At 32.9% G+C, this 25,100-nt stretch overlaps 1 protein-coding gene across 1 annotated transcript in view; it reads right to left on the bottom strand.

Annotated features, from left to right (window-relative positions):
- The window catches only part of KCNK10 (potassium two pore domain channel subfamily K member 10), a 156,624-nt gene that overhangs the window by 52,746 nt on the left and 78,778 nt on the right, over positions 1-25,100 (bottom strand). Inside the window, exons 3-4 of the mRNA XM_051977456.1 lie at positions 20,654-20,771; positions 8,071-8,231 (exon numbers count right to left, since the gene is read on the bottom strand). Coding sequence (XP_051833416.1) covers positions 8,071-8,231; positions 20,654-20,771 — 279 coding nt within the window. The remainder of the gene's footprint in view (positions 1-8,070; positions 8,232-20,653; positions 20,772-25,100) is intronic.

Genomic DNA, 25,100 nt, shown 5'->3' with positions numbered 1-25,100 from the left:
GACCAATGACTATGCAACTCTGTCATTGTTCTCTTGGTAAGTGAAGGACAAACAATAAAAACAATAATGTGTACACAAAAAAGTATAATGCAGGAATAATTATTTAAGAATAAAGAATTTGAGGACAGAGAGATTATTTTCAACTGAGAAGATAAGGGTAATCTTTATAAAGAAGGTGATACCTGAGTTGGAATTTGGAAAGGAGAAAAGGATTTCAATAGGTGTTGAATTATTATATTACAAAAATGGAAGGTATCCTTAGGACTTCTAAAGGATGAAGTAAAAAAATAGCTAACTAATTTTGGTTGAAAAATCAAATACCTGAAGGAGAGTTGGGCCCTGATGGAAGAGAAAAAGTCAACAGGCAGCAATGAGGGAGTGTATTCTAGTCAAGAAGGATAATTATTTCACTATATTTTGTACTGATCAAACCATACTCTTAGTGCTCTATTCTTTCTTGTATGTTACATTTAAAGAGGGACACTGACAAACTGGAGCACATGCAAAGGTGGAGTTGGAAGGGTCTCACTGCCATGTCCCATGACTATCGGTTGAAGAAATTGAGGTTGCTGAATATGGATGAAAAAAAGCTTAGAGTATACATGTTAGCTTTATTCAACTATATGAAGTATGATCATGTGACAAAAAGCTAAAACTTTTTCTTTTTCTATGTCTTTAAGGAGCATCAATGAAGATCAAGGGATATAAGTAAAAGGAAAGAAGATTTTAGTTCAATATAAAGAACTTTCTAGCAATCACAGAATCTCATCAATGGAACAGATTCTTCTAAGATTCGTGAAGTATTGAAAGGAATTATTCAAGCAAAGGGTAACTAGCCAACTATCACGGATATTGCAGATGGAATTATTCTATGGACTCTTACTCTAAGATACTTCTAAGTTGTAAAATAATATAAGGTGTGAAAATGTCAATCTAACCTGTCTCCAATCTCTTATTGAATAGGTAAACACATTAAAGGGTCCCTAGCAAAGTCAGTATTTCACTAAATCCACTCCCACAAATAATAATAATAACAAGGGCTAGCAATAATATTATACTTTAAAGTTTGCAAAGGACTTTATATGTTATTACATTTGATTCTTGGAATAGCCCTGTGAGGAAGGTATTATCATACCCATTTTACATATGAGAAAATTGAGGCTAATAGAAATTACATGATTTGCTCAGGATCAAATGGCTAGCATCAGGTAGGACACCTGAGCTTAGGTATGACTTGATTAAGATTTCCTGATTCCAAATCTAAAAGTCTATCTACTATGCTACCTAGTTGCCCTAAGACCAACTTGATGGCTCATCCCAAGGCAATGATCCTGGATCCAGATCATTATTTCAATGCAAAAACTGCCATTAATAAAAGAAAGATCTAGAAAGGCCATCCTGAAAATTCCATCCCTACAATTTAAATGTTTTTGATGACAGAGAAAATTATACCATTTCCCCTGTTCTGTTTTAGGTTAGCTGCACAGCTATTTAGAAAAAAGGTAGGGAAGACTTAAAAACCAATAAAGTTGTTTGCAATTATCTTATTCTTGAAAGCAAAACATCAAAGGTACACTATTAATTAGTCATTAAAGAAAAATCTATAAAGAGGAGATAATAGCAATATTAAATTTCTTCCTGAGCAGCTAAAGTTGGGGCTGGGCTGAGATCATATGCTTGTGGAAGGGATGGATATTAGTGAAAGTACTTAGGGTTTGTTTTTTTTTTTTTTTTTTTTAAGTGTCCTTCAGAACCTAATCTCCAGAATTTCTTATAATAATTATAAAGTGAGCTAATGCCCACTTAAAAGAGATCTCGGTCTTCATTTTTAAGAACCTGTTTGAAAAATAAATAAATAAATAAATGAAATTTTAAAAAAGAACCTATCTGAAAGTGAAGGGTCCTAAATAAGAAGATTGATGGGATAACTGGGGAATAAGAAGTACTGCCTGGAAGAAAGAAAATGGTCATAGAGAACCAAGTCTTATGGAATGGCAAGACATTACATTTTGTTGAAAATAATGGGGAAAAGAGGCAGAAATTCTCTTTCTGACTATCACTGCCCCTCATTTCAACCCAGGAAACTATTTTATGGCATGATATCATGGGATTTTCTGCAGCCTGTTTTTGTAAATATAGTTTAAACCTAAATGCAGAAGAAAGATTCTTCCATCTGAAGCCTGTTATTTGGGCCTTGCTAAGATGACTATAATAATTTAGAGTAGTTTAGATTAATAATGCTTATATAACAGGAACCTGTGCGGCTGTATGGCTTAGGCTACTGGCTTTGTTCCTTCCTACTCTAGTATTTTAATGCTTTCTGGAGGCTTGCTAAGGTTTAGGGCAATTTTCATGGTCTGGCACTAGAAAAATAGTTGGCAGATGACAGGATTTGGAACAGGACTGTGAATATCTCTCCCTCCCCCCAAAAATTAGTCATAGTGGGAGGTGCTAAAGGTGGTGGAGAGATCCTGAAAATGAATCCTGAGGCAAGGAGGAGATAACTTCTAGATGCCTGGTCTTTCTTTCCCTTAAGGACAAATACCATATTTTTAACTCCTTATTGGACATTTCCAATGGATAACCAAAAGGTATCTCATTTTACACAAAACTCATTACGTAAGATAGAATTTGTTTTATTTCTTCCTAAAAACCTCACCCCCTCATTCTAATTTTCTTATTTCTATTAAAGGTACCTTCATTCTTATGGTCATCTAAATATTCAATACTGAAGTCATCCTCAAATTTTTCCTCTCAATTTCACTCCCCTCCCCACCATTTAATCAGTTAACTAATATGGACAAGTCTAACTCCTTATGATCTTTTATAGTCATCTTCTTCTTGTCACTTATTCAGCTGTCAATTTAATTCAGATTCATCACCTCTCACCTGGAATATTGTGAAGCCTCTTAATTGGTCTACCTACCTCTATTCTTTCTCTACTTCATTCTTTACACAGGTCAAAATGTATATTCCTAAACCATAAGTCTAAGTTATTCCTCCACTCAAAAAGTTACAATGGCTCTCAAATTGCCTTTGGAATAAAATAAAAATTCCTCTGTTTAGCATTGAACATCCTTCACAATCTAATTCTCACCTCCCTTTTCAGATTTAATACACGTAACTACTTTCACAAATTCTATTTTCCAACCAAGCTGACATATAGGATCCCTAGAATAGGAGTATCCTTTACATATAGCTATAAGATACCTTCAAAATCCTTTAGTCTAACTCCTTTGTTTACAGATAAGGAAAATCAGGAAATTAACTGATTTGCCCAAATTTACTTAAATAGTAAACATCAGAAGCAGAACCTGAACATATATACTTACTCTACTTTCTCCATGCTTTTGCTCAGGCTGTTCCCTATATCTAGAATGCATTCCCTCACCTCCACCTTTTAAATTCCTAATTTCCTTCCATTCTCAGTAAAAAATGCAACTCCTAAGGGATTTCCCTCCTAGTCCTCTACCAGTTTCTAATGCCTTTTCCCCCCACAAGAAATTTTTTTATGTATTTCACATCTTTTAATTTATTATTTTCCAGATAGAATTTAAGTTCCTTGAAGAAAAGGACTATTTTGTTTTGCCTCTATATTCCCAGAGCATTAGTACAATGCTTATGTATTCCTAAAGCATTAGCCTTGAGCTTAATAAATGCTTGCTGATTGGTTGATTAAGAAAACAGTTCCTTAAATGAGCTATGATTCTCTCTGACCATTATGAAAACAGTCACTCTATTATCTAATGCTAATTATAATATGGCACCTTTCAGAATTTTATAACACTTTGATTACTATATATATATTCACATAGACACTAGTTTGTGTCTATAAATATATATATATATATATCTGCATATGCTTCTTGAAACAGTTATAGATATTTTACAAAAATGACTATTGATATTTCTTTTTTTTCCTCCCACAGAAAGTCAGTTATTTCTCAGTGTTAAAAATTCAGCCCACCAAAGTGTACCCACTGCCTATTGGGATATAAAGTTGGTAGTGTTAACTGATCTCTGATGAACATTTTTATTACTAATGGGAACTAGCAGCTGAAGTTAAACACATGGAGCTGAAAATAACACCCTGTTTCTAAAAGAAGGATTTTATTTCCATGAAACAGTAATTAATTTAGGTTAACTCCTTCACTCCTGTGTGCCAGTTCAGAGGCATATGTGAAGAAGCTAATGATTCTTTTCAAGATCCAATTTTCATACTTAGATACTCAAGTATGCCTGGTATAGAGCCTGGCCCTCAGAATGCCTTTGGTAAACAGAACCTATTACCTCTTAGAGAACAGAATGATTAATCCACTAATTGACTATTAGTAACAGATTAGAATTGTCACCATCCTTTAGGAGTTGGCACCTATAAGTCTGGTATGATTTACATTGTTATTATTATTACAATCATCATCATCATTAGTCAGCCACACCCAGTCCTCTGGCTCAAAGAGCAAGTAAACATCTAAGTCTCACCCTTGGAGAAACAGAAGGAAAGAAAAAAAGGTGTCTCTTGATTTCACAAAAAACAGTTGAAATATTTTCTCTGATCACTGTGAAGAAGTACACAGCTGCTACTGAATTTAATCCAAAGTCCAATAACAGAGAGTAGATGAACCCAGGAAAGAACTCTGTCTTGTTTTGGGGGGCTTCTGTAGCATGTTATGGTCTACACATTATGTCAAACAGATTCAATATTAAGGCAAAAGTTGGCGTCAAACAGTATTCATATGGCCCTAGATAACATTACATTTTAAAACTAAGTCAATATGCTGTCACAGAAATTGTTATATATGATTAGTGACCCATTTTCTATTTGAGTTTGACAACACTGTTCTAGAGCAGAGATTAGTGACAAAAATCTCTAATATGGCAGAACCCAGTTAAGCTGGAATTGGGAAATGTTTAATAAAATAAATAAAAATACAATAAAGATAGTGTTGATTTGTGGTTTTCTAAGTCAACATGCAGCTCACAAGGATCTGTATCCTCTTAAGTTTGATATTACTAGTCTGGGGCACTGAGAAATAATGAAGTGACCTGCCCAGCCAGAGGTGGGATTTGAAACAGATTAAGGGGCAGCTCTCTATTATCTGACACTACTTCTCCACACAAAATAAATTCCAGGTAATTGGAGGGAAGGGAAGGATCTACTAAAGGGATTAGGAACGACTTTATGTAAGAGGCAGCACTTTCTCTGAGTTATGAAGATGAGAAATATAAGAAATGTGAATAGAGTAGTATATTATTCAGTTATTATTTGTTTCATACATGTGTGTGGTAGGAGGAGGGGATAGCATAAAATATAGTGAGAATAGTCCTGGATTTGGAGTAAAAAAATTCTGGTTCAAATGCTGGACTTGACACTTACAAGTTACACAAGGATTATAAATGATGGAGAAACTTTCCTTCAAGTCCTCCCTATGTCACTTAATAGCTGTCTGACTATGGCCAAGTAATTTTTCTAAGCCTAAGTTTCATCATCTCTCTAAAATGGGGGTAATAATACTTGCTCACCATACTTCTGAAAAATCTTTGTGAAGGAAACATTCTGTAAACCCCTAATTGCTACATAAAGGTATTATTATAATCTTAAAATATCCCCAGTGAAAATTATTGGATCTTGTCTTTTCTACCAAAACTCCACATGTAATGAGCATATGTTAGTTGATAATTTGCATAGCTAGGAAGTATTCTACTGGTTCTCTCTAAATGCTAATCACTTCATTTTCCAACATAATGCTGAAGCATTTTACAAGTAAATATGGTTTATTTATATTAGCAAAACCAGTTTAAGAATATGAGAAAATCTCATCACTATGAATTAAATCAGACCTTTCAGTAAAATTTCATATCAACCAGAATTACTGTCAAAATAAAATGCTAAATTATAAATGTCCATCTCAAACTTCAGTTAAACCAGATATTTTTAGATGCTTAGGTTTAAAGGGATAATTACTACTGGCTATCTTTTTGTCTTCAGAAATCTACTATGGAATAGACTATAAGAATCACGGAATAAAAGCAGCCTCATAATTTCTTGAATAAGGATTATTTTACCACTATATTTTTATTCCTAGAATTACAGTGCAACACATATAGTAAGTGCTTTAAAATAATAATTAGTTGATTGAATAGATGTATTTTTAATGATTTGTTCCCTTATGTAGAAAAATTATTTTAAAAACTGAAAAAGATCTTAGAAGTTACATAAACATCTCATTTTTACAAAGGAGAAGGAAAGGAAGAAGCATTTATTAAGCACCTGTTATGTGTCAAACACAGTGCTAAGCACTTTACAAATATTTTCTCATTTGATACTAACAACAATATTGGAAGGTAGGTTCTATTATTATGGCTGTTTTTGTTTTTGTTTTTGTTATATAATTGAGAAAAACTGAAGTAGATAGAGTTCTCAAACCCTGTCTAAGATTATATGTCTTGTAAGTGTCTGAGAACAGATTTGAACTCGCTCTTCCTCACTCCAAATCCAGTGCCCTATCTACTGTGGCAATTACCTGAAAAAACATGAGCTCTGGAAAAAATAAGTGAAAAGAAAAATGGTAGAACCAGTTGAGATGGGTTTCTTCCATTTAGGATTCTGGTTTTCTGGATGTTTCGTTACAATGATACATTTCCCAAGTTCAAGATGAGTGCTATTATTTGACAATGAAATCATTGTCAAATAACCTTTTTTTTTTTTCATTTTTAAAGGAGTTCAAAAAGACTTTTCAAAATGCTACATCTCTAGGAAGCTGTGAACATCAATGAGAAGGCTTTTAGCTGAGCTCCACACAGTTTCCATAGTGATTACTACAGAGATCAGGTGCATCCCTGTAAGGGCAAGCAGTACTCCAGGGCAAATATTTTGAGATTAGTTAAAAGCCAATTCTCTGACCTACTCAGATAAAACATGAATGGATGGCACACTAAGCCAAAAATCTGTGTTCAGCATCAAATTCCAAAGGAAGTTCAATCCCTGGAGATTGGCCCATTTAAAGAAACTGTCTGTGGCTAATTCTAAAAATAAGACAAGGTCCTAAACTTTAGCAATATAATGCTCCAGGAAAAAAAAAATTCCAGTATTTCAGTACATTAATTGTATGCTTTTATCAGAGAATAATATTTGGTTGTAGTGGAAGAAAACTCTAGTCCAAATAAATAACCGTTGGTACTAACCATAAGGCCATTGATGGATTCTTGCTAATGTCTGAAATCACTTTAAAATCTTGACTATTTAAAAGACATCCAGAATTATGTTAATAATGAAAAATGTGATATATACTCTCTTATTAAATTTAGTCTTACACCTAAAGAACGTAGTCACATGGTGTGACTTCAAGGATTCTGGGAAGAATTTTATTCTAAAAGATCTGTCTTTTCTGTTGCTTTAAGAAATCACTTCACTTCTGGAGTTGTGATAAATAAATATTAAACTCACTTTTGTGTGCCCAGAAGCACTATTTAGAGAAAATGTTGTGATAAGTCTAGCCTCCTGAACATTCCTTTTCCTTCTTCATGTGATTTGACTACCCAAGGAACTAAGGCTCATTGGCTTGGCTTCCTATTTACTAAAAGGCAAACATGGAGTCAGGGCCTTTCTCATATTTGGCTGATGTCTCAGTCATGGGAATCCCGATAATCTGCCTTGCTGACCAGATAGATACCTTTCAGTTAAAGATGAGGCAGAGCTAAATAAAGTAGCTTTGTTGAGTATCCTTTACATACTATTGTTAAGTAAGCTTCTTTTTGTTGATTATTTTAAAAATCCTATCATTATCTCATTTCATTTTAATATAAGACCAAAATTTCCGGGAACCTGCCTGAGTCAGGTTCAGATTATTACAAAAGTATTTCTTGAAATATGACATTACTAAACTTCCAGGATCATGAACACTGTACATCTGTTGTAGCATTAGTAACTATGTAGGATAAGGTCATAAAATTAAATTACTCAATTAAAACATAATGTGTCACTAAAAGTTCTTCCTGGATTCTGGATGTGGAGAATTAAAAAGTTGTCATGGCAATAAATAATTTAGACAGAGGTCTGACAGTACTTACACGAAAGACCTGCTCCACTCTTGCAATACTTTTCCCAAAGATAGTTCCAAGCTGGTCTCCAATTCCCGCCAATAAGAAGCCAAAGAGTGGAATTCCAAAGATGGCATACAATATACAAAAGATTTTGCCTCCTTCAGTGCTTGGAGCAATATTTCCATATCCTAGTGTTTTAATAGAAAAAGAGAAGGAAGCATAAGGCATTGGAGAAATCAAATTAAAGAATAAAAAAGTCGGTTTTATTCTCTTTGTCCAGAATTCTATATTCTTCATTTTAAGAACTTCAGAAATTACTGCTACCATTTAAAATATTTAACAAAATAAATCATAAGACAATATAGATCTCAATAATTTTTCTTCCTTAGTTTATTTAACAACACAATATCATAGAATTCTAGTTTTAGAGTAAGGAATATCTTATTTGGTATCATGAACAATATATTTCACCTCTCTTCTTGGTTTCCTCCTCTGCAATTCTAATCATTATGAAAGTTTAAATGATTTTTTAAAAATCAGACATTGGTATAGGGAATTTTCAATGAAGAAACACTCTCTTGCCATTATAGATCAACACTAAATAGTAGGAAAGAGATGACTGGGATTCAGCAACCTCTGTAGAACCATAACCTATAGCCAGTATATGTTAAAGATTGAATTCAAACCAAAGTCTTCCTGACTCTGACTCTATTCTCTAACCTACATTGCCTCTCTGGGAGACTTAAGATTCAAAGGAGATAATGTAAAATATTTCACAGATCTTAAAATTCTTAATTAAATGTCTACTATTATTATGTGTTAATCCTATAAACTAGATGCATGAAGGAACATAATAAATGATTCTAGTTTTGGTGAATTTGTGGTTTTACTTCTTCAGTTAGCCTATTTAGAGTTTTAGTTATAAAAACTTACACATTTAAAGAATTTTTTTAAACCTACAAAAGAATGATGAAGCTCATGGACTTCTTCTTAGAATACTTTTTTAAAATGTATTTTTAAAATATAAGATTACAATGAAAATGAAATAGGTTGACATAAAGTTATGATTGTTCCTATCTACATTCAGAGACCACCTTTGAAATCTATCCAAAGATCCAAAGTTTACATAGATTCAGAAGATTCCTGTCAATCATGTAAGTTGTATGGCAAGGAATGAACAATGAAAAAAATGAGCATTTTGACTTTTAAAGCATTAAAATTTTGGTAAATCCCTGTTAAAAACTCAGTTACAACAAATGTACTATTTAGAAATCTTTTGTATAAACTGTAACTATAATGTACTATAAAATGTTACGTCTTGAAATATAAAAGATCACAAACTCCTTGAGGGCAAGGACTGTCTTTAATTTGATTCAATTTGAAAAGCATACATCAAGTACCAGCTATAATCAATGTATTGCACAAGATATTTTAGCATATGCAAAGATGAGGAAATCTAGAGTCCTTCCCCTTAAGGAACAACAAATATTGTAGAGACGGACAAGACAGATATGTGCTGTCTCCTCCATTAGAATTAGAGTTTCTTTTGAATAGGAGCTGTCTTGCTTTTCTATTTATATCCTCAATGCTTAGTCCAATGATTTTATCTGGAGTAAACCTAACAAATGCTTTATTCCTTCATTCCAAAGCAAAGATCTAGAACTGCAAAATAAAAAGCAGTAAGTTGATGACTAAGGACCAAATTGTCTTTCTAGTCTTTATATTTCTAATGCTTTGCACAGTACCTCGCATATAACAGATGTGTCATAAATATTTAATGTTAATTTGAGTAAGAGCTTCATTTGTGAAAAGTCCAAATATTCATCTGTTTACATAGTAGGGATCAAATAACAATATTTATAAGAAATTTAGCACAATGCTTTTCACATAGTAGGTGCTATATAAATCTTACTTCCATCTTTTATTTTCCCCCTTTGTTCTAATATTAGTGATCTCAAGGATTAATACTGCAAATCCATTTTTATAATCAGCACAAGTGCCATTAATGTATCATCATACTCAATATTTGTTGATTTGGAATAGAATGGAAGTGAGGAAAAAAAGTATTGCTGATGAAAGAGGGATTTGGAATGCAGAACATTTTTAGATATGTTAAACTAGTTTATTTCATTTTTGAAAAAGAAAGAAAGCTGGAAAGCACCTCAGAGATCATCTAATCCAGTACTCCTCATTGTGTAGGATGGGTCCTCAGGGAAGTTAGGTGATTTACAAAAAGTCACAAGATAATAAAAATCAGAGGAATAATTTGAACCCAGAGTGTTAGACTCTTGGATACTTTCCATCATACCATGCTAGTATTGCCAGTATTTTATTGTCCTTTTATCATTTTGGAGAGAAATCTGGAATTATGCACAAAGAGTTATTAAATAACTTATACTCTTTGATTCAGCAATATCATTACTTGATCTATTGCCAAAGATAAATGGGGGAGGGGAAGGGAAAAGAATCTATATATTCTAAAATGTTTATAGAAATTCTCTTTATAGTGACAAAGAACTGGAAATTGTAAAGATATCAATCAGTTGGGGAATGACTAAAAAAGTTGTGGTTTATGATTGTGATAGAATACTACTATACTATAAAAATAATGAGTTCAATGATTTTAGAAAACATAGAAAGACTTGCACCAAATAATGAAGGGTAAAATGAGCAGAATCAAGAGAACATTGTATATAGTAACAGTAATATTGTTTTAAGAACCACTGAGCAAATTAGTTATTTTGACCATAATAAGTATCCAAATTAATTATAAAGGACACATAAAGAGATGCTATCTGTCTCCAAAGAAAGAAATGATAAATAAAAATATAGGGAGAGTAATTTTACTTACATATATGCTTATATATTTACTCATATATATACTCATATATGCATATATATGTCTGATAGTAACCATTTCTAAGACAGGAGGAGGAAAAAAATTATAAGATGATTTTTGTTATATATTTGAGAGGAATAACAAGTTATACAAAGTAGATTTACAGTTCCATAAGCAATCATCTTTTTTATGGTATCATGTTATGGAAATTTTTATTTTGTTCCATAAATTAAGAATAAATTTTTAAAAATAATCATTGTCATTTCTCAGTGACTATCTCTCACCTAGAATTCTGACATTAAAAAAAAAAGGAGTTAAAGAGAATAAGTCAACATTTTGGCAATGTTTGAAGATGCCTGCCTCATTCTACCCATAGAGTCCATAATTCTTCTGCTGTGATACTCTTCTGTTGATTCCTTTATGACACCACTGATCACTACATTGATTGCAGTCCTGAAATCTTTCAATGTTTCTTTTATACAATTGTGATCATACTGAGAATATCATCCTCATTTTGCTTACTTTGATCTGCCTCAGTTTTTATGAGTTTTTCCAAATTTCTCTGAATTCTTCAAAATTAAGTTTGTCCAGAAGAACTGGAAGAATGAGTAATTTTGTCATTTGAGTTTTATCTGTCTTTCTGGTAACCATCTTTGTGAAACAAACTTCCAAATGAGTAGCACAAATTAGGAATTTGGTTTTTATGTGATTATTTGGATAATGTGAGAGAATCCATTATGATTTTCTATCTTTGTGGCTTTGAAAAAACTCTGCAATGTGTTATCCATTTGCATTTGAGCCAACCATAAGTGTCTCATTCTAGAATCAGAATTATAACTAGGGATTTTGATGCTCTGGGAAAGCTGCATTAGATATGGACTCAGATGACAACCTTTTAAAACAAATGTAAATGAGCAGAAATGAAGAGTAACCCAGAATATTGATCCCTAAGTGTGAAGGGCCAAGGACACCATTACTGAGGTGGTAATTTCCAAGAGAGCAATGAAAAGGGTGTGATTGTGAATCTCTACCTTGATGAAATATGATATCTGGAATTTTTTTTTAAAGAATTATGAGAAAATAAATTATTTCTACCTTTCTGAAAGTACAGAAGTATTGTCAGCACCTTCTAAATTTCAGTAACCTGTTTCAAACTACAGTAACCTCCCTTCTGGTTATGATTCTGTCAAGAATCCCTTTTTGTAAAATATAGAGAAAAACATGTGTAAAACTTAATTTTAAAAATTAATGATAATTTTTCCAGTCATTTTATTTTGCTTCTATGAAGCAAATGTACTAGATAAGTGATTTATGTCTAAAAGTCACTTCAGCAAGGAAAGTGCTGACTACCTTTTACCACTGAAAAAAACCCATACTGTAATCAAACGGGGGAATAACACAATTACTTTGTGCCAAAAACAGAATCATTTTCATGTCTGCCAACAGTATAGTACCTTTATGATCCACTGGGGAAAGTATTGCATTTGGATCGAGAATACCTGTTTTTGATTCCTAGCTTTGTCTGTGAGAATTCTCCTTCATTTATTATCAAGTGAATTGACTTTAAAAGTTGATCTGAAAGCATGTTTTATCCATTTGCTTTGAGCAGCAAAGTAAGTACTTGAATTTCTATTATTCTAAAATGAGTCACCTTTTGGTTGATTAAGATTAAAATCAAAAATAAATATAAAGGGGCAATACAAAGTCATGAAAACAGATAATTCTACAAGAAATATTTCACAATCCAAATAAAATCACATTCTATTTTGGAAAAATTACATACCTACTGACTTTATGGTTCCCATACTTCAATACAGAAAGATGGCAAATTATAACATGACAAAAAGAGTAAACTAAAAAGTAAACAAATGTCTTAGTCACCTAAGCATAAGCATTATGATCTACTTCAGAACTATGTATCACTAGTATAAAAATAAAAACTACTTGATTAGTGTGGAGATGGAACCAAGATGAATTGGTTAGGGTTAGGGTTAGATTGGAGGTATCAACCTAGCCAAACTCTTCCAACATTCCTCTCCAAACAACTTTAAAATCATACTTCAAATACAATTTTGAAGTTGCAAAACCAACAAAAACTCAGGATGAAACATTTTTCTAACTTAAGAGGTTGGCAAGAGAAATCTATAACAAAGGGAGGGGCTAGCCCAGAGCACATAGGGTGGCAACACTAGCAGGGGACCTTGAAGACCCACCTTTCCTCAGATCACACCATCTTCCTCTGAAAATAGCCACACACAAAAAAAGCCTGAAGCTTGGGACAGTGTCTCCAACACAAAGAAGAACAGAACTCAAGTTTAATATAAAATTCAAAGTCAAGAAATAGACTGAAAAAGAAGCAAATAACAAAAAACCAAAAGGAACTTGACCAAAAAAGCTACTATGGTAGCAGGCAAGATTAAAATACAAAACCAGAAGAAGATATCAAATGGAAATAGCTATAAGCTAAGCCTCAAAGAAAATTGCTAAATGTACCCAAGTCCAACAAGAATTAGTGAGATAAAGAAAAAGATAAGGGTTTTTGATGGAAAATTGAGAAAAGAAATGAGAGCAATACAAGAAAATTATGAATGAAGGAGTAACAGTTTGGTAAAAGAGACACAAAAATTTATTGAAGAAAACAAATCTTTAAAGAGCAGAATAAGCCAAAGGGAAAAGTAAGTACAAAAATTTCACTGAAGAAAAGAAATCCTTAAAAAGCAAAATTGTCCAAGTTAAAAAAGAGGTACAATAACTCATTGAAGAAAATAATTCCTTAAAAATTATAATTGGGCAAGTAGAGAATTAATGACTCCATGAGTCATGAAGAAAGAATAAATCAAAGTCAGAAGAATGAAAAATAGAAGAAAATGTGAAATATCTCATCAGAAAAACAATTAACCTGGAAAATAGATCCAGGAAAGATAATTTAAGAACTGTTAGATTGACTGAAAGGCAAGATTTTTAAAAAAAAGAACCTAGACAACATATTTCAAGAAATCATAAAGGTAAATTGCCCCAATATCTTAGATCCAGAAAGTAAAATATAAATTGAAAGAATTTACCAATCTTCTCCTGAAAGAGATCCCAAAATGAAAACTCTCAGGAATATTATAGCCAAATTCCAGAGCTTCCATGTCAAAGAGAAAATATTGCAAGCAGCCAGAAAGAGACAATTCAAATATCATGGAGTCACAGCCAGGTTCAGAAAAGATTTAGCAGCTTCCATGTTAAAGGAGTGGACGGCTTGGAATGATATTCTGGAAGGCAAAGGAGTTAGAATTACAACCTAGTATAACCTACCCAGCAAAATCAAGTATAATCCTTGGTGGGGAAATAGATATTTAATGAAATAGAAGACTCTCAAGCATTTATAACAAAAAGACCAGAGCTGAACAGAAAAAAAAAAATCTGACATTTAAACATAATGTCAGAAGTATAAAAAGGTAAACATGAAGAAAAATCCTTAAAAAAAAAAACTGATACATGTAACTACTGAGAACTTTATCATTCTTAGGCAAGTTAAAAGCAATCCACATAGGCAAAAGCATGGGTGTGAGTCAATTATTGTGGGATGATCACAAAACAAAAATGAAGGGGTCATCATCCCACAATAATGAACCCATCCATAAAATGGAAGTGGATAGCAGAATGGATCAGAAACCAGAAACTATTTACAAGAGGCATACTTGAAACAGAAAAACACACAGAGAGAACTATAAGAACTATATAACAGAATCTAATATGCTTCAACTGAAGTTAAAAGGGCAAAGGTAGTATGACCTCAGAAAAAAACAAAATCAAAAACAGACAACTAAAAGATAGTATCAGGGAAACTTTTGACAAAATGTTAATAATAAAGTAACATCAAAATATTTTACAGCAAGTTTCTCTGATAAAATTATCTTTTCTTAATCATATAGGGAACTGAGTCAAATTTATAAACATAAGAACCCTTCCCCAATTGATAAATTGTCAAGGAATATAAACAGGCAATTTTCAAAAGAAGAAATCAAAAATGTCTATAATCATATGAAAAAATGCTCTAAATCACTAAGCATTAGAGAAAAACAAATTAAAACAATTCTGAGGTACTCTCTTACACCAATCAGAAAAGACAAGTGTTGAAAGGATGGGAAAAATAATTACACTAATGAATTGTTGGTTGAGTTGTGAACTGGTCTATCTATTTTGGAAAACAATTTGGAATTACATCTAAAGGGCTATAAACTGTGCATCATCTTTGATTCAGCAAATACCATTACTAGGTATACTTCCCAAAAAGATCATAAAAAAGGGAAAAGGAGTCACATGTACAAAAATATATATAGCAGCTCTTTATATGTGACAAAGGATTGGACATTGAGGGGATACCCATCAACTGGAGAATGAGTGAACAAATTATGGCATATGATTGTAATAGAATAGTATTGTGATATAAGAAATGATTAGAAAGATGATTTCAGAAAAACTTAGGAAGACCTATATGAATTGATGCAAAGTGAAATAAGCATAACTAGGAGATTGTAAATAGTGATAGCAAAATTGGAATGATGATCAAATCTGAAAGACTTAGCTATTCTGTTCAATGCAATGAACCAAGACAATTCCAATGGTCTAATGATGAAAAATACCATCCACCTCCCAAAAAACAAATAACGAACTCTGAGTGAAAATTGAATTATAATTTTTTCACTTATTTTTCTTGATTTTTTTATAATGTAGAAATATGTTTTGCATGATTTCATATGTATAATTGTTATTATATTGTTTGCCTTCTCAGTGGGTAAGGATGAAGTAAGCAGGAGGGAAAGAATTTAGAACTCAAAAATAAATAAGACTGTTAAAAATAAATAATGGACATTTTAGAGAGACAGAAAGAGAGATAAGCTACTTGAATAAAAATTAAATTCACATAAGATCCACTAAGGCCAAAACAATTCATTTCTGTTTCAATTCAACTCAATGTTAACTGGCTGCACAACATTGCATTAAATGCTTAGAACATACAAAGATGAATGAGACATTATTATACAATTACTATACACTTCATAATTAATGTTTTGCAATGTATTAGGATTGTTATCCTAAGTTATTAAAGCTTAAAACTGCACTACGACTTTGAGTTGAAACTTCCCGACTTAATAAACAATACATTTTTCTTGGTAACTCAGGGATCTAATTATGGTGCTTGAGGAAACTAGATATCACAATTTAATGTAATTGGGTGTGTGTCTATAGTATTTTAGAGATTCTTTTAATCTCAAACTGTGATTTCATTTATGTAGGAAAACTTGTGAAAATTTTCTCCATTAATACATTTCAAAACTCATTTGTAACATATAGATAGACACAGTTAAGAGTTGCTTAGGACACTAAGAAGTTAAATTACTTGCTAATATGTCACATAGTTAGTATGGCAGAGGTAGTATTTGAAAATGGAGCCTCCTGTCTCCAAACTAGCTCCCCATTCCCTAATGACCTTACTGTTGCTTGCTATGCTAACTATGTCAAATCTGTTCAATTTTTAAAACACTCCTAAATCTCACAGAGCCATTTATTCTCACAGATAAGTGAGAATTTCATTTCTGGTGTCTTACCCCTAGTCCTGGTGTTTTATTTATCCTCAGAGAAACTACCAGAAGCTCAAAATTGTACCATATCATGGCTTTATTATTATCAGTACTAGACACATAGGAGCTAATCATATAGGCTGGGGGTGATTTGTCTCTGCGAGAGCCTTCAGTCTTTCCAGAGATTTAGAGACAAGGACACCCACAAAATTGTCAGGAACCCATATAGAAACACAGGCACAAAAACAGAACATCATCACACTCAGATCCTATGGACAATAAACATTCTTCTTGTTCTGTTCCCATGTTCATTCAAAAACTGATTGACATTCTATTATTATAACCACTCACTCCTTCTCCACCAGTTACCAACAGCAAAGTGACATCCTAACCATGCTTTATGAAGGGCAGGAGGCTAAGAGGAAGAGAAGGTAATAACTAACAAGATGCTCAGATTGTCTTCAACTCAGTTGATCAGCTGCAGTTTATTAATTAGGATATGATCTCCTCCTTTTCTTTCATTTAAATGAATGGATTTTGTTGACATCGGTTTTTCCTCACTATTCAAATTTCTATGCTTATTTCCAGGTTCATGTCTTTCAGGTAGCTGAAGTTTCCGAAAGTTCCTATCTGATAAATGGAGAGTTAATCTATTTACTTTTTAAAATTCTACAGTCAAAAATAAAAAGTCTAGCATCAGATAGAAGCTAAGTCCTATCTATCAATGTCAAATGTTTTTCAAGAATGTGATTAGGGAAAGAGAATTCAAAGATCCTCTAAATTTTTTGCAACTTTCCATATTGTGTCAGGGATGAGTCCCTGCAGTGTGAACTGCAGGATGACATAAAGTTTTATTTCCATTTGAACTCCCGAAGATATTTTATAATTCCTTCTGGGCAGCTTTCCACAACTCTTGGACTTCACCTTGGATTTTAACTAATCAATAAACTGCCATCATAATCTATAGGGAACAAGATGCTTTCTAAGGAAGAAGAGTATTTTTTTTCCCTCTATGCCCATATCAAAATCACCATGTCTTCTAATTGTGGCAAATAAAGTTCTTAACTTGACTTGCAGAAACAGTTTTAACCTTACTAAATAAATCCTTCAAGGCTTTTCCCACAAGACTCAGAAACATATAATTCACACACAGAAGAACTTAATTTTGAGTCTCTAGGCTAACAAGAAATCCAACAGTGACTCCATTAGTTAATGAAAGGAAAAGTGTCAGAGGTGATATACAGAACATCTCTTGACTAATAGTGAATGACAGCCTCTGCTGTTGGTATAGTGTGAAGTATTTCAACATTCGGGGTACATATGGAACATAAAATGAACAATGATCTATCCTTCTCTTCAAGGGATTCAAGATTTTAAATTCAACCAAAATCTCAGAGTCTGAATGATTGTTTATTCCTTCTTTCTTGGAAGTAGCTGGGAGACATAGTAACTAAAGTGCTGGGCATGGAGTCAGGAATAACTGAGTTCATATCTGTTCTTAAATGGTTATTAGCTATGTGATTCTGGGCAAATTACATTTCCTCAGCTGTACAACATGGATAATAAAAGCACTTATCTAATTGTGAGGATCAAATAAGATAATATTTCTCAGACATGGAACAAAGTAGGTACTGAAAAATGTCTTGCCAGAGATAACTATAAAGAAAACACTTTTTAAAAATTGTATTTGTTGTAATTATGAATGTGACAAACTCCAAGGAACACAAACATTTCTATATATAAAGAACAGAAAAATTATACATGAAATTGTGAATATTACTATATACAAATGAAAATATATACTCAATTCAACATATTAGTTCCTGACCTGTCTCACTTATTTGTTGATTTCTAAACTTCTCTCTGATCTCTTCTTTCCATTTTCTTTAAATATTTCACAAATGTCATTTTTTTCTTCTTTTTTGACATTACTATACTATTTCTTCCTTCTTTTTCTTCTTTTGTAACAAGTTGACATCGTCAAACAAAATAAGTCTTTACATATTGGTTTTGTCTGAAAATGTAAACTCCTATTGCCTCCATCACCTCTCCATCAAGACGTAGAAATCATGCTTTAACATGAGTCTTCTAGGGTCAAGGTGGTTGTTGCTCAGATTTCTTAAGTCTTTTAAGATTTTCCTTTTCAAAGTTGTACTCATTATGGTACATGGAAAGATCATTCACTCTGGAGTAAGAAGACATGTTCAGATTCCCTCTTCAAATGTTTTACTAGCTGTGGGATTTTGGATTGGCTTTAATTTCCTATAAATCTATGAAATTATGAGATTGGACTAGATAGCCTCTGAGGTTGCTTTCAGTTCTAGTATCATGATCCTGTACTCATTTCATATTGTATCCTGAATCCTTTTTAATTTTTCTCAATAGTATTTTATTTTTCCAAATACATATATAGTTTTCAACATTCATTCCTGTAGAATTTTGTATTCCAAATTTTTTCTCCCTCTGTCCCCGACATCTCCAGCCCCAAGAGAACAATATAATATAGTTTAAACATTTATAATCCTTCTAAACATATTTCTACATATGTCATGCTGTGCAAGAAAATCAGACCAAAAGGGGAAATAACTATAAGAAAAAAAAGCAAACAAACAAAAAAGGTGAAAATATTATGCTTCAATCCACATTCAATCTCCATAGTTCTCTCTGAAAGCAGATGGCATTTTTCATCCCAAGTCTATTGGAATTGTCCTGATCACTGCATTGCTGAGAAGAGCTAAATTTATCATAGTTGATCATCACATATTCTTGGTGTTACTGGGTACAATGTTCTCTTGTTCTGCTCACTTCATTCAACATCAGTTTACATTTTTTTCTGCAGTGAAATAATATTCTATTCTATTAATACTCAGTAATTTGTTTGGTCATTCCCTAAGTATCTAATAAACAGTAAAGCATTTTACAAGAATAAGCTATTATCATTACTGTAATTATTACTCACTATACTCTTTTGTCAGTCCCTTCCAAATCTTTCCCAACCCCTCTTAATTCTACTGTCTTCCTTCTGTTGGTTTTCTTTTTTTTTTTTCTTTTTTCTTTTTGCTGAGGCAATTGAGGTTAAGTGACTTGCCCAGGGTTACACAGCTAGGAAGTGTTAAGTGTCTAAGATCAGATTTGAACTCAGGTCCTCCTGACTTCTGCACTGGGGCTCCCTCCACTGCACCACCTAGCTACATACCCCCTCCCCCAGTTGATTTTCAAAGTTATCCTATATACATAGCTTGCTTGTACATAGTTGCCCATTATCTCCCCATTAGATTATAAGCTCCACTACAGCAGGGATATTTTTTGCTTTTCTTTGTATCCTCAGTTCTTAGCACAATGTTTAACACATAGTAGGTGGTCAATATTGTATGTTTTCCAGTTCATTGTTCTAAAAAGTAGATCTCTTTTGTTCTATGTTTAACTTTTACTAGAAGACTCTACAGCCAAAGAATAAGTTTGAACATAGGCCGCATCAGATTTGCAAAAAATTGAAGTATGAGCTTGTAATTCACATAATTTTTCTTTTTTGATGAATACACATATACACCATGCATATATATGTATATATATACTCACATGCATTTTGGGAGGTATTGTGAATGTGAATAAAATGCTAGACTTTTAGTTAGGAAAAATTGGATTCAAATTCTGCTTATGACATTTGCTAGCTATATGATCTTGAACAAGTTACTTAATTCAACAAATTGCCTTCTGACAAAAAAGAAAAAAAGAAAAAAAAAAGACATTGGTGGAAGGGGTTCCCACAATGGGAACTTTGCACTGATGAAATCACAGATCATGTCTCTGTACATTCTTTTTTCTTTCACAGATATGCCATTTTTGAGTCAAACTCCATATTTGAGTATTGTTAGAATATAGACTAAATTCTTAGTCTATGTTGATTCATCTCTGTTCCTCTATTCTATAGTGTTTATCTATACTACAACTTTTGCATCTGATCACATAATATTACTTTCTAATTATTGTAGGGATTTATAAGTAGATTATTTTTAAGACCCTTTAAATATTAATATAATGCCAACAATACATAAGTTTATTGAATATCTTGGGTGACTCTGGAGGCTTTATGTTTTCATGTGAAACTTTGAAACTTTGGGTGTGAAGGTGACCAAGCTTTTTATGAGCCTGTCACTTGTATCAGTAGTAATTTTAATCAAAAAATCAAAAGAAGGAGTACCTATAGTGGTGATGACTGTCCCAGCAAAGAAAAAGGCACTTCCAAGATCCCAGTGACTGCTGTTGTTGGAAGAATTTCCTATGGGACTGACTCCAGCATTGTCTGCATCAAGCGCATGCTGCAAAGAAAAGGAGACAAAAGTGAACCTTGTTTCACAAAATTATTTCCTCTATATTACATTTTCATTAGATCATTCCAGTGATCCAGAACGCTTAGTGGCTCCTCACTGACTATTACATCAAGTGCCTTTTTTTTTTCTCCCAGTATTCAAAGGTCATTCTGAAACAGCCACATTTACTTAGCCAACCTTAAGTCCCTCTATTTCTCCACAGGAATTCTCCTTTCAAGTAGGGTTAATCTCTTCATTGTTTCATGTTTGTTCTGTCCCACCTCTTTGCCTTAGGTCATGTTATTTTCTCTGTCTGAGGCTCAGTATGGACTTTTTCTGGATTAGATAAATGATTTCTGGTTCTAATAAGGGTCACTCACTTCTCTAGGCTTTCATTTCCTTATTTCTTATATGAGGGAATTGGATTAGATATTCTCTAAGGACCTTTCTAGTTATAACATTCTATACATAAGAATAGGGGATTCTATTTCCTCCCTTCTAGCTTTCTGAAACCTCTCCATGTCTTCCATATAAAATTCCTCAAATTCTTAGTCTATACTGATCCATCTCTGTTCCTCTATTCTATAGTGTTTATATATACTACAACTTTTGCATCTGATCACATAGTGTTGCTCTCTAATTATTGTATGGATTTATAAGAAGATTATTTTAAGGCCCTTCAAATATTAATACAATGCCAACAATACATAAGTTCTTTGAAACTTGATCTTTGAAAATCTTTTTTTGAAAATCTTTTTACTATGTTTTATTTATGGTATGCAGCATAGTGTTGAATAAATGGGAGGATAAATGGATGAATTAAAATAATTTATTAACAATTTCCTATGTTCCATCCCTACTAAGGGATGGTAAAACAAAAATAAAAAACAAAAAAGTCCCTGCCTTCAAAGAACTTATATTCAGTTAGAGGAACATAATACATATGGAAGGTGGGGAGAAGGGGTTGTCCCTACAGTGTAGTGCTTTGGGTGAGAAAATCACAGAGATAGTGAAAGGAGAAATATGACAGTTAATTGTCGAGTTCTTTTCAAGAATAACTGTTCATTATTGTTTAAATTGTAGAAATAATAACGCTGGGAGTAATAATCTCAAAGCTGTTATAAGGATCAGACGAAATAATGTATATAAAGTGCTTTACAAACTGTAAGACTTTATGTATCAAGTAAGCAATATTGCAGAGTCAGTAGATAATTAGTCATAAAGTAAGAAACAGTGATAATAATAATAAAAATAGTTAGCATTTCTGTAGTATTAAAGTTTGCAAAACTCTTTTTAATTATTCACATTTGATGCTCACATTTCCTCCTTGAAAATAAGTACTCTTATTATTCCCATTTTGCAGAGAGGAAATTGAAGCAAAAAAAGGTTAAATGATTTGTTCAAAATCACACATATTAAGTGTCTGTTACAGATTTTGAACTTAGTTCTTTCTGACTCCAACTCATGGGCTCTATCAATCTCACCTGGAGGACTGGAGAAAAAGTCTAACTTTTTCTAACACAACCTCTCAATGCCCCCAAGTAACTCTCTAAGACTATAAATTTCAGAGTTATTGCTAATCTGCATTAGTTAAGAAATTTCTTCATTAGGAGTTCTCTACAGCTATGAAATCAAAAGTCTGTTTTTTTTTTTTAAGTGTTCAGTAAATATCTATTATTGCATGTAAATACATGAGTTTGAGGGGAGGAGATTCCATATAAATGAAAAAATCAAGGGAAATACTACCCATGATTTGAAAGTGCTATAGATGGAAAATTAATGGGTATAATCTGATAAGGACTGAATAGAAAGATGAACTTTCACCTCACCAAACTGAGATTCCTGAAAGATTTCCACTGGGGATTGATAGGAGAGGAAAATAAAGATGAAAGGGGGAAAGTGGGGGGAAAAGAGAAGAACAATTAAATAATTAGAGAAAAGAGTGACTTAGATAAAAGGGGAGATGATGCAATCATTGAGCATAATTGAGAAACATCTAAATGGAGATGGTAATAAATAATTGAATTTGTTGAAATGTGAGTATTTTTATACCAAATAGAGCATAGTATTAACTGTTGAAAACTATTCTTGGTGGCTGTATCTGGATGGTTACAAAACATCTGGTCTAAAATAGAAAAAAAGAAAAAATTCAGACTCTTTCTATTTTGTTTATACAATACTAAATGTCTGGATATTTGGAAATATCAAGCCAATTGACTGAACAGTTAAAAAATTTATCATGGATAAGTTACTTTTTCATTGTTTCCTGCTTTTAAAAATGTGTGAAATATGAGATCATAACCAGACACTCCTTAAAGGTTATACCCTGACTAACTAGAATTCATAGTCCAACCATTTGAAATTGCATCAGGTTGTGAGGTTTGGTTTTTTTTTTTTTTTTTTTTTTTGGTATTTATAAACTATCCCTACTGGTAAAAAAGGCCAGCAAGGTGGTATAGTAGATAGAGTACCAGGGCTAGATTCATCTTCCTGAGTTCTAGATGCTTACTAGTGTTGTGCCTAGGCAAGTCAACCTGTTTGTCTCAGTTTCCTTATCTGTGAAATGAGCTGAAGAAGAAAATGGTAAACCACTCCAGTATCTTTGTCATGAAAACCCTAAATGGAATCACAAATGGAGCCAAGTTGATAGGGAGAAGTTGAATATTCCAGCAGAAGAGGGGAAGAGGATGATTTGAGAATATCATCTGTTAGAGGAAGAGAAGGGATGGAATCAAATGCAAATGCACAAGGACTTCCCTTGGCAAGGAGAAAGGCTACTTCTTGTTAGAGACTGGAAGAAAGGAAGACAATGAGAGAGAATGTCACAGGATTTTAAGATAAAGAAAAAGAGAAAAGGAGCTTATAGAGAGGCAGGTTTCCAACTCAGTCTCTCCCTAGGCTAGTACCAGTGCTTTTTTTCTGCTATACTACACTATTTTATTCACAGAGTTAGATAAATCTAAAGTAACCTTCTTCTAAAAGACTATTTGCATGAGTCACTCGTCAGTGCTTAAGACTGATTGTTCAATGTTCCATGCCTGAAACTTCACATGGAATTAGTGAAAGTTGGGAGAAGAGAGATCCTAGTATTTTACCTGTTTCAAGAAAGAAGAAATGAAATTATAGGCTCTCTTCATATCCCTTAAGGGAAAGAAAGGCTTTGAAAAGAAGCCAGCATATAGAGGAGCTGGAACTTCAATCATGGTCCCTAATCCCTATCTTATTACTATAGAGATTTCAGAGAATTTTCCCTTGAGTGAGATCTTCCCAGTGGGGATGTTGATTCAATTCTTGTATTATCTGCTATATATTCTCTTCTGTTTACATTCTTTGATTTCTAATTGGTATTGGCTTAGGTAAATGGTTTATTTGCTATATGTGTTGACTGAAGAACTGGCATCTGGTGGGAAAGGACTCAAGTCTTAGAAATAATACCTTGGGGCACTCTTTCTTCATAAAGGAAAAGTGATCAGAACCTCACTTTCAACTTAAAAATTATTTCCCCTAAATTAATAATATTTAGAGGAGTAAATAGATATAATTCTATTCTGGAATCCTTTCTCTGATTAAAGCAAAATTGCCAGACCATGTTGCCAACTTTATGATTCCTTTCCTAGAAAGAATAAAAGAGTCCCTTAAAGAGAGTAAACAAAGGAGACACTAGAAATACCTATCCATGCCTTCCTGAAAAACACAACTAGATAGACCCACGTGGACACATAAAACCTACATGGGCAAATATAGTACACACGATCTTACATTCTCAATAGGTCTAGTTGATTTTAAAGCACCAAGTTCTTAAAAAAAATGTCTCTTTCTAACATCCTAGTTCATTCTCCTAGTTCTAAAAGTTATTAAAAAAAAAGTGTAAACCTATACTGAGTGAAACATTTCTATAGCTGATTGGAAAATGACAAAGTGGGAGGGAGACAATAATTCTTCTATTCTGGGGCCAACAAGAATGCAACAATTCCATAGTACAATAAAACAGAATTCCATATATCACAATCCTGCATATTCAAGGGCAACACTGAAGTGTTTCTGCTATCCTGGAATGAACTATGATGCCCAGGGGAATACTAACTGTCTCAGGCTTTTCTTCTATGATCTGTGCATTGTGTGAGGTCATTTACTTCTATATTTCACTATTACCCTCCAAAAGAAAAGAAGGCTGCATGCAGTGGTAAGTTGGCACCAGGTTGACTGAACAATCAAAGCCATTCACATCAGAAGAAAGTGCCTTAATAGCTCTTACTCCAGGGATAAAAGGCAAGAATTTCATTTTGTCAATGAAATTAGAGTATGAGGCCCACATATACTTTTTCTAGAGTACTCTTG

Source organism: Antechinus flavipes, chromosome 2 (assembly GCF_016432865.1).
Source record: "Antechinus flavipes isolate AdamAnt ecotype Samford, QLD, Australia chromosome 2, AdamAnt_v2, whole genome shotgun sequence".
NCBI classification, from domain to species: Eukaryota; Metazoa; Chordata; class Mammalia; order Dasyuromorphia; family Dasyuridae; genus Antechinus; species Antechinus flavipes.
The sequence above is the reverse complement of the archived record's forward strand: the minus strand, read 5'-3'. Positions and strand labels throughout refer to the sequence as shown.